The 11,238-nt window shown below is 36.4% G+C and overlaps 1 protein-coding gene across 2 annotated transcripts in view; it reads right to left on the bottom strand.

The window, feature by feature from the left end:
• The window catches only part of areg (amphiregulin), a 10,990-nt gene extending 1,579 nt beyond the window's left edge, over window positions 1-9,411 (bottom strand). Inside the window, exons 1-6 of one of the 2 annotated variants that reach the window (XM_024275872.2) lie at window positions 8,604-9,399; window positions 7,914-8,081; window positions 6,586-6,814; window positions 6,345-6,512; window positions 4,574-4,684; window positions 2,820-3,142 (exon numbers count right to left, since the gene is read on the bottom strand). In XM_024275872.2, the coding sequence (XP_024131640.1) occupies window positions 4,594-4,684; window positions 6,345-6,512; window positions 6,586-6,814; window positions 7,914-8,081; window positions 8,604-8,640 (693 nt within the window). In that variant the 5' untranslated portion in view covers window positions 8,641-9,399 and the 3' untranslated portion in view covers window positions 2,820-3,142; window positions 4,574-4,593. Of the gene's footprint in view, window positions 1-2,819; window positions 3,143-4,573; window positions 4,685-6,344; window positions 6,513-6,585; window positions 6,815-7,913; window positions 8,082-8,603 lie in introns of those variants that run through there. The other variant, XM_036213762.1, reaches the window with a different exon arrangement.
• Window positions 9,412-11,238: the final 1,827 nt, after the last annotated feature.

The following is an 11,238-nucleotide window of genomic DNA, read 5'->3' as shown; positions in this document are numbered from 1 at the left end:
ATTTTAAATCGATAAAAGCTTTTTCAAATACAGTATTGCAGTATTTAACTGAACCAATATTTTCTTATACACCTAGTTTCTATGTCCTGCTAAGCTGTAAAATGGTGATTAAAATAAAATTTTACATGTTTTTCCCCCCAAAATTTTACTTTACAATAATTTATTGTGTTTTTATTTTTATGGTTCCAGTTTAAGTCAGATTGTGATAATTGAAATCAACATATGAATACAAAGACTTATCAGAGTCTTTTTTTTTTTATTCTTAGATTAATATTTTTTTACATTTTCCCATGATGCACTAACAGACTTTCACACATTAACAAACCAAAATTTTCCAAATTATTTTTCAGAAACCCACAGCTGGGACTCACTGAAATGCTTGGAAATCAGAGTTCAAGAGCTATTCCTTACACAATTTACAGTAAAATACAAATACTTTCATTACTTTTCAAGAAATTAGAATAACTTTTTATGTAATTGATCTCTTTAGTAATTTTTATTATTGGCTGTTGCTTCAGGTGAACAGATATTGGGATGAAAAAACGGAAAGTGTAGTAGCTGGAATTAAATAAGGCTTATTCCAGCTGCTAACATTTTTTTATCACTTATATTCTGTTAGGGATGCATGGTGGCGTAGTGGTTAGCGCTCTCCCTCTACTTTGTATGAATCTTAAGTGGTTCATTCATGTGTGAGTTATCTTCAGGAACTCTGGCTTCCTCCCACAGTTCAAAAACATGCTTCATAGGTTGATTGGTGTCTTTAAATCGTGCATGTGAGTGTGTGATTGTGTGACTGCAACCGGCTGGTGAGCCATCTAAGGTGTACCCCGATGGTAGCTGGATAGGCTCCAGCAACCTCTGATCCTGATCAGGACAAAGAGGGTTTTCTGTCACTGCTTAGGGTTGTTTGTAAGATGATTTAGGTTGTTTAATAGCTGTTGATGAGATACTTTATGGCTGTTTTAGAACTTGAATGCATGAGTCAGAGTTAAGGCAGTGGAATAAACTAAACAGAAATAAAGAAAACTGTGACTAAGGAACCTAAAAAACAAGAATCACAAAACAAACAAAAGCACAACAATGAAAACCATGGAGATACACTACAGATATTAAAATAATAAATAATAATAACAATAATAATACAAATTGAGACTAGTAACAAAAGTGAAGTGTGAAGACATTTTCTTAACTAACATCACAATAATGGTAATAACTGATTATTAGATTAGGTGTCATTTTGGTTTTTGGTCACTCTTTCGCTTGATGATAAGAAATCAACTTTTGCATTTTAATTTGTGGCGATGAAGCTTAAATAATTACTACATTTGATCTGAAATAGACAATCAATTATTGATTTGTCTCATTTTGAAACATTTTTTGATGGTTTAGGTCGATTCGATGAACAATCAGTCCCAGGCAGATCGATCTGGTCGGATAGTAGGAATAAAAATTGATTAATCGATTAATCAACCAATTAATTGTAACACCCCTAATGTTTGGGTATTCAATAGGCTTTATTGGTGCAACTCTTTTTCCATTTGGGTTGTTTGGACATAAGAAAGATTGCTTGCTAATGACGTTATACTTGTTATCGGTTTTTGATCCATACCAACAATATAATCTGTTATTTTGATCTGTGATGTAATCTGTGAGGTATTTTAGATTTTCTATCATCGTTATTATCCTCATCAGCTATATGTGCCATACCACTTATATCTTACTATTAACATGTTTGAATTAAAGCTCAGTGCCAATTAGTTTGCTAATAGGCTGCTAGAAATTAGAAAAGAAATTAGGGAAAAGTGTGGTGCACTGGGGTTCTGTTCTCTATTTATTGTGTGTGGTTCTCTGTGCTTCAGTTTGGTGCAGTGTGATTCACGTGTTGTTCCTCTTTCCTACTCCCCTCTGGGAAAGCAGGAGAGATTTCAGATTTCAGGTGGACCGCCTGCACTCCTGTTCTTGTTCGTGGACTGCGCCTCTGGCTCGTTTTGGCTGTGGACCTCACCCCCACCTGTCCCCCAGGCTGAGCTCTATTCAAACCTGTAGTTGTAGAGTTAGTTAAGCTATATCTTGTTTTATAGTCCTGGTAAATCGCCTGTCCATCTTGGAATAGGATCTTTCCTTAAGGTTTTTTCCTTTTTTCCTCACCAAGAAGGGGGTCTAAGGGCAGGGATAACCAGTTTAAATTAGGGTGTTTAGTTTAGCAATTAGTTATTGTTTATAATTTATGACAGACCTTCTGCTTCTGTATGATTACCGGCATGAAGCCCAATGAGGCAATCGTTTTGTGATATTGACCTAAAAATCAAATTAAATTAAATATTCTTTTAAAAGAGACTGACTTTGTGTGTTTTTTCTTGAAGTAATGGTGTTTTGAGGAGCACTTAAGTGTTGTTCTTTTGGTTTCTTTACATATTGTAATTTTATTATGTTTCAATAATGTTTTGTGTTGGTTGGAATGCTCATTACAGTCTTATAGCACAGTTTTTATTCATTTTTTAGCATGCTGGATGATAAAAATAGAAAAGTTTTTCTAATTAAGTCAACTTTACAGATAAAGAACTTGAATTTAGATTAAAAATGCAGTAGAAAGGGGTAAAGAAATCAATATGTAAACTGATTTTTATATTAGTGCAGTTAGTTTGTGGAAATCTTTTGCTAAAAGTCAGAGTTTATCGTTCAGATCTGATTCTTTCTGCCTCATCCAGGTTTTTTTTTATACCTTCAGTCATTTTCATTTTTCATTTGATTTGAGTTTATTTTAACTTTTTCTTTTTTTGAAAAACCTTGCTCATAATAAATAACAAACAGTGAAAAAGTTCATGTAACACTGAGTCACTTTATTGGTGATCAAATGCATCACTTTTCCAGAATAAATGAGTTTCTCTGACCTATAACAAATGCAGCGCAATAAATAAAAAACAAATGATAAAAGACTGAATGCTCAGCATTCACACAAACAGGACACAATAACAATAGTTCCACAAAAACACACATAAAGTGGTTAGCAATAAATAATCACACTAAATAAATTACACTCTAACCTAGTTGGGGAAAATGTTTTCGTGCAGCATCTATTATGCGGTCTATGCTTCCGCAGGTTGTTGGATTCCTTTGCTTCATCCGTTAATTATCCAGCGAGCTGAGGAAAGACGGATCAACAAACAGAAGTTAGTCATTAATTTACTGCAAAACAATCCTTAAAAAACAGCTCATAATTAAATAAGAAAATCTGTCTTTAGTTAAACAAAACACATCTCAAAACAGGGTAAAGAAAATTGCAAAAAGTAATAAACTTGAAGGTTATTTATTAAAGTATACTCAATTATAAGTCTAGGAAGATGTGTTGAGTAGGAAGTATGCTAACTGAATACTTCAGACTAATTTGGAACATTGTAATGTTACAATATATAGATAAAAAGTTAACTTCTAGTATACTGCCTCACTTTTAGTTTGGACTGAGTATACTTGTAGTACTCTTAAACAGACTACTTTTGTTAATAACGTAGTTACACTATTTATATTTTAGATACAATTCTAGCTGCACTGGCAAAAACCAGATAACATGCAAACAAAAACTGACTCTTTTTACTTTTTCAAATTTTAGAAAAGTGTTTTAATTCAAAAATAAGAAAAATATAATAATGGGGTTATAAACTGAAACATCTGAGAACTTATCACCAAATATTACTGTACCAAAAAAAAAAACAAACTTTAAAGTATTTTTCACTGTTTTTTGTTTTATTTTTTAGAAAAATGAAAAACTTTCTTTCTGATGTTGGTTAATTTTCTTGCAAGACATGTAACAATTTTTTTTAATTCACTATTTCTAGTGTGTTCCTGTAATTAGATGTTCACAAAATGAAAATGAGATTGTACCATTATTTAGAAGTCTATTTCAGTCGATTTTCCTTACAGTTTTTGAGCAGTTTTGAAACCTTTAAAGGCAAAAATTAACAAAAAAATAATAAATCAATTCATTTAAATTTGAATTCTATAATATTAAAGATTGCTGTTATTGTGTTATAGTGTTGTGCTTCAAACTACCTTTTTGGGTTTTATTTATAACTGTAATATTTTGCATTTTATTAATAAAAATGCAAGAATTTGTATTTTACTTGAGCGATTGGACAACTCCTCTAATGAGGTCACAGTCAGTGTGTCAGCTCTGTTACAGGTGAATGAGCACACGCGTGGTTTTCCTCTACACTAGAGGAAGTGCTGAGACACCTCCAGCTAATCCAGGCTAATACCAGGAGTAGGGATTCCTCTCTGCGTGATGCAACCTGCTGCAGTGAACAACAACAACAAGTGTGCGGGTTTCTCTCTGCAGTCCACTCCTTCTTGTTTGGCTTAATAGTCTCGTGAGCTGAGGCTGGACGGATCTTAGCGAGATTATCGGAAGAATATACTCCATCGGAAAAACAAGATGAGATGACGAGATGCTTAAGCAATATCAGTTTGATTTTTGTTCACGTTTTCTAACCCTAAAGTTTCAGTCCTTAAACTCCACCATTTTCTATCATCTCATTTTAGCACCCATAACTCTTTCTTACTGCATGTTGCCTCTTACCTCTTCTGGTCTCGACATCTTCACACCACGTCACTCGTGGGTTTGTGCAGCTTATCGTTCTCGGAGACTGTCCCAAGGTAGGACGCCAGGAAGTTTTTATGTGACCTGTAACTGCAGAAGATACCGAGTGTGAGAAGAAAACACCTAGACCTCGTGATAGTCAGGGAGCAGGAGTCCAGCTCATAAACGGTACTGATTCATCAGATCGAACTGCAATTCAAACCAGGTTATTGAAGCGCTATCATAAGGCAACTCTGAGTAATTACCTCTCTTATAAGTCCTACTTTCCCTTCACTTCTATGCCTCAACAGTTATCTGAAACATTGTGTAAAACTGGAATTGCATTCCTGTCGTGAACTATTGACTCTCTGTCCACCATAGTAAAAATAAAAAAGGAGCAGAGTGATTTGGAAATTCCACTAAGCTTTGACCTGTCATGTAGATACAATCAGTGAGGGGGTTGGAAGATGAGCAACAGTCTGATGCCATAAAATTCATGATGAAATTGTGGATTTCACTACCGGTCCCAAAAGATTGCTGAGCAATACCTGCTTAGTGTGGGTGTGTTTGGGCGTGCTCAGTCTCCTCTATCAGAGAGTTTGGGGCAGGATGTGCTGATCTGTGTGATTCATGGAGTGAATGGTTTCATATTTCCTATTATATTGTCATAGTGTCAAGATTTGTTTTATTTGGTGTCAGGTCACTTTTGAACCATTGCTCCAGTTTTTGTGACTCCAAGCAAAAGAGAAAAGTAGGTCAGATGGAATCAGCTGAGATATCCTGCTTATCCTGATCAAGGGTCACATGACCAACCAATTAAGTTATAGTTGCACTGTTTTTAAGAACAAACAAAGAAACATTTTCTCTAACTTTTCACTTTTAATTGAGACTGTTGACTGTATATGAGTAGTGGACTGAGCGAGTCTGACATCTCCTGTTAAAAATGGATTTTTTCCAGTTCCAATGAAATAAAGTCAATTAAGTTGCCAGTTTTGCACTATCTTGGCATGTTTACACAGCGTCCCTTTTTCCATGTTATTTTTTCTGCAGTACTAGTTATTCAAGCTATAAAATGACCATTCAGATGCTTCAACAAAAGTAGGGGAATGTCGAAATGTTTGATTGACAGATTCTCCTGAGACCTCCTACAAGCTCACTCCTGATTGGATAGAGGGGTTGACATAGAAATATGGACCCGAATTCACTCACAATTTCTCGTTCCAACATGGCGGCGTCCATATCGCAAAAAATAAAGTGTTTAAATTGTCTTCATATTGTTCTAACTGGAAGCAAACCATTTTCTATGGGTGACATCACACTTACTCAGTCCAGTTCTCATATACACTCAAAGGTCTGAGTTAACATTTCTATGAGGACCACTCTAGCCAATCAGGAGTGAGCTTGTTTGGAGTCCACCTCCCTGTCCAAGAAAGCAGGCTACACAAAATCTGTTTTGAGACGTTCAATGCCAGACCACATACTTTTATTGAGGGGTGAGGATTTTGGTTTCTGATTTATGTTCCTGTTTGGAACACCAGGGGGAGGGGTCATTCTGTCCAGTTCTCATTTACAGTCACCTTTTGTCTTTTTTCTTTCTATTAATAGAATTTATCACCATAAAGTCACATTTTTCTCTGCTTCCTGTCGTCATTCGGACATTGTTTGTTCACCCTCAATGAGTCCACTTCAAGATTCCTCTCCACCTTCTCGCTCACACACTTTGACATAAACATTAACCGAGCCATAGCTTCAACATGGAAATGTGACTCACTGAGCACAGGTCATGAGCAGGATGGCACAGCAGCTGATGACGGACAGGACCACAGCAATGACCACCAAGACGGTCTGGACCAGCTCGGAGTTGTAGGTCGGATCTGTCGGAACGACTGACTCAAGAGTTTGGATCCCACAGCGCAGTCCTTGGTAACCCTTCAAGCATCTGCAGAGATTTGACCTCCATTTAGGACGGCAGATTAAAGAAGGTGCACCTGTGAAAGTAAACGGGTACTCACACACACACTGGCTCCTGCAGCCCCTCAATGTGCTGGCAGTACCCATGAATGCAGTAACCCAGGTGGGTGGTGGCGCAGGCGTCCTCAGTGGTGCTGTGAGGGGAGGAGTGCACTCTTGTGGTGTTGAAGTGTCTGGGATTTAGAGGAGTTGTGCTCTTGTTCTTCTGCTTGTTCCTCCTCTTGCCTTTGCCTTTTCTTTTCCTCTTGTCATCTTTATCGGTGTGCACACCTGCAACAGAAACGTGAGGTTTGTATAAAAGAAAACAAAGAAAAACTAGACATATGGCATTACCTGCAATAATGGCAGTTTGAATGCTGTAAACTGAATGTGGCTGCTGAAGAAAAAAGGCTGAAAGTGAAAGGTTGCTAAAATATTAGCTAAATGCTAAATTTGCCCAAAAACCTGGAATAATTTGTTATTTTGCCAAAACATCTAGCATATGGTTAAAATATTAGCAAAACTCCAAATTATCCTAAACAAATCTGGAAAAATGTCTAAATTAGCCAAAACAGCTAGCATGTAACTGAAATATTAGCTACCCCCCCCCCCCCAAAAAAAAAATAAGAGAAAAAAACTGGAAAAAGTTCTTTTTTTATTTTATTTCACCTTTATTTAACCAGGAGAAACTCATTGAGATTACAAATCTCTTGCAAAAGAGAAATTTCTAAATTTGCCAAAACAGCTAACATGATGCTACAATATTAGCTAAACTCCAAAATTACCCTAAAAAATGGAAAAAAAATGTCTGAATTAGCCAAAAACAGCTAGCATAATGCTAAAATATTAGCTAAACTTCAAATTATCCTACAAAAAATGTGAAAAAAATGTCGAATTTTGCCAAAACATCTAGCATAATGCTGAAATATAAGCTTAACTCCAAATTAGTAAAAAAAAGATTAAAAAAGGACAATTTTCTAAATTAGCTAAAAACAACTAGCATTATTGCTGAAATGAAAGCTAAGCTCCAAATTACCCTAGACAACCCAGTAGTTGCTGAAAAATGTAAAGTTGAATGGTGTCTCTTGCTGAAAGTTTGCGGAAGTTCATAATTTCAAAGTGCACAAAGTTTTTGACGGATTTGAGCAATTTCTCATTCATTTCCAATAGGGCATACTATATTTTGCTCAATATTTCAAAAACTATAACGTTTATGAATACCAAAAGTACAAACAGTAATGTCTAGAACGTGCTGAACATTTTGACACTAAAATTGCTGAAATCGCTGAAAGTGTGATGGATTTTTTATGTGCCACAAGACGTACGGAAAGGAGCAGGAGAATCACTAAAAAATAAGGAAAAATAAAAAGTACAAGCCTCTTTTTCTTACCAAGTATGATAACATTTTCATGGTGTCCTCCTGAAAGTTCTTCATCTAATTCGTGCTCGTCATCTTCAACCAGGAGGCCCTCCTCAGAGGCTGGACCCCCAGTCACTGCGGCTAACCCACTCGCCTGTGTGGCCTCAGATCCTGGAGCACCTTGCGTACTGCAGACAACTGAAACCAAACAATAAAAATTTTTTTTAAAAAGTTAAGTCTGACTGAAGACACAGGCTGCATCTTTGGTGAACTTTGTGCTGCCAGATCAGCAGAAAACTATTCATTGGAAGTGGGAGTGGTGTTGGCAGACGAAACCACAAAATCAACACAATAAATGCTTTAATTTGACATTTAAAATGTTATTTTTTTACAGGCTAAAATTGTTATAATTGATGACAGTTTGTTTACATGGAGCTTTAAGCAACATTCCAGCTCTTGTATGTTAAAGTTTTCTAACCTCAGTGATGTTTTTAATGATATTTTTTTACCAACATACATCAAAAAGAAGTAGTATTTTGTTATTTTTTAGCACAATTTACAGCATCTTTTGGTGACTTGCACTTAATTTGCTCTGTAGCACATTTTTCCCTGAAATTCCTGTCATTTCCTAACAAGCCCTCACCTGCAGCGGCTCATTTAATCTTCACACCTCCCTTAGCTATTTGATAGAATCAAACAGAAAAAAAAGTCCCGACTCACCGATGCACAGGAGGCAGATGAGGATGAGAGGGTTCATATCCCAGGATGAGAGTTTGTAGTGGCAGACTGTCCAGCGATGACCTGTATCTGAAAGTGTCAGAGTGTGTTTGCCGCCCCGTGGATGAAGTTTGTGCTTTGCTCTCTTTGCCTCCTCTGGGTGTAGCTTTTATAGACCAACGCCTGCCTCTGAACTCAAGGAAAAGCCGGGTTGTGTGGGGGAGAGTGCGTGGGTTTGCGTGTGCACATGCCTGTGTGTGCGTTCAATGATTAACCCGACCCAGGCATTGCATTTGGCACCTGGTGTCCTTATATGAGGCCTGGGCATGATCAGGGGTAAAGCACCCAGCAGTCTGATGTATTCTGGCTTGATTCTCGTCACCATTAAAACGCAGAAACGGCGGCTCCTGTTTCCTTAATTACACCGCCGTTTGGGAAGTGATACAGGCAGAAGCACACAACCGGAAAGTCGCCACTTTGGCCAAATTTGGATTTTCCATGTTGGGAAGAGCAGATTACAAAGCAGAATGAGATGAATTTAAGCAACAAAGATGGAGATCTACTTGAATCATGAATACATCATTATTAAAAACATGTTTTTATGTGCGTTTGCTATTTGAATTGGCTACTTATGTGGACAAAACGACTGAAATTAAGTGTGATTGCATTTAATCTGTAAATAAGAACTGTTTAGATAAATAACTGTTTTTAGTGTGACCCGATCTTGTTAGTTTTTATATTTTTCTGTATTTTTGACCCCACTTATACCCTCAAAATCTTACCATTTTCTTCTATTCATTCTAAATGTAAAAAAACAGACAAAAATGGCAAGATTTATTCAGAAAACCACACCTTTGCAGTGCTTTATAGTAAGCAATTCACAATAAAAGTCCTCACAGCCTCTAGATTTTATTCACAGAACTTCTTAATATTAAACTTAATAACTAAAGATTTAATTTAAAAAAAAAACAATAATAATCTAGACTCTAAAAGTTTTACTTGAGCCATGAGTGGGTTTCAAAATCATGTTTAAAACCATTTTAGACCTTCAAAATAAAACAGAAGAGGTCGGAAAAGGAAGCGAACCTCAGAAGTCGAGTTACATCAGAGTAAAAGAAAAGCAAATCTCTGTTGTATTTATGGGTGTTTGTCACGTCATTGCTTAGAGATCATAAAATTCACTTTATGACACTGGAATGTGGATTCACACAGATAAACGATAAAAGATTTTTCCGTAAAGTTTCATCTCAGATTTGAAAATGTATATATTTATATTAGTCCTTAACTTTCCGGCCAGGCTGTCTTTGGTGTTTCCTGTGTTTGTTCAGCAGGGTGTCCTCCTGTGAATTATTGTGTTTGATAAAATGATGTGTAGTGTTTCTATTTTTGTGCTCTGTAACTAAGAAAAGACCTTAAGGCCTGGGTGGGGAGGCTGCACGAAGGGTGTGTTGCTCATGTTGTTGTGTCTGCAGAGAGAGGACGTTCCATCACAGGAACTCCCATGGAATCCGACAGAAACCTTTACGGAATCCCGGGACATTCTCCGGCTCGTGCAGCTCAGGAATTCCTCGCACGTTTTGGTTAAATGACCAAGGACTTAGATTGTTTGGATTGTGTGTAATAACAATGTAGTGACATGAGTGTGTGGCAAGTCGGACGCCTCATTACACTATGTTACAGCCACACACTGTCAACACACCGATGACAGACTAACAGTAGAAAAAACGAAAACTTTCAGACAAAAGTTCCAACTTTTCAAACATCTTAACCACTTTTATTATGTGCATAAATATTCACTAGAAATGTTTCATTTGCGTGAAAAATCCAGTTTGTCAGTTTAAAGAAATCTTTGTCTTTTTTTCTTTTTATTTTGAAGAATGATTTATATAAAGATGGAAAAAGCTTTTGGCTCAAGGTCACATGGCTCTAAAAATGATAAAGATTAGTGCAAATAATTTTACCACTCATTATTAAGGAACATAATTAAAAAAGGGTCATAAACATTATAAAACCACTACGTATATTGTACTGTTATCAGGTATTGTAGAAACTTATGAGCAAACACACAAATATTACAACTGTTCCATCATTATTGGGCAAAATTAAGTTACAGAGCAGCGAGTGAAAATACATCCTGTGGTCGTAAATCCACCAATATTACGTCACATGACATTATCATTGTTTCTGTTTAGGAACTCCTTTAATCAGCGTATTGAGTTTTCTTAATCTCTATTGGCTGCGTTTCCATTACACATATGCGCAATGACAAGATTTCAAAAATGTCGAAAAAACACAATTTCGCAATTACACTGTTTCCATTCAATCTCAATTATGTGAAACACAAACCAACTCAAGCGATATTCAAAAACACAGATGTCAAAAATACTTTGGTTTACAGCAGATACATTTAAACTTTTGTGCTCATCATTATCTATGAAAGGAGACGTCTGCGTCTTATTCAGGCCATGGAGCGGCAAGCTATGTGCTGAACGAATGCCTAAGAAACCAATTGCAAAAACTTTTTTTTGCACAATTTCATAGTCAAATGAAACAGCTAGAGATGCTCATTTGTCTGCTGCTATATATCAACCTGAGCTTTGACCCTTTGACCTGACCACGGTTGGAGTTCTATCCATCA

The sequence above is a fragment of the Oryzias melastigma genome, linkage group LG9, assembly GCF_002922805.2.
Source record: "Oryzias melastigma strain HK-1 linkage group LG9, ASM292280v2, whole genome shotgun sequence".
NCBI classification, from domain to species: Eukaryota; Metazoa; Chordata; class Actinopteri; order Beloniformes; family Adrianichthyidae; genus Oryzias; species Oryzias melastigma.
This window is presented reverse-complemented; position numbering and strand designations above follow the sequence as displayed.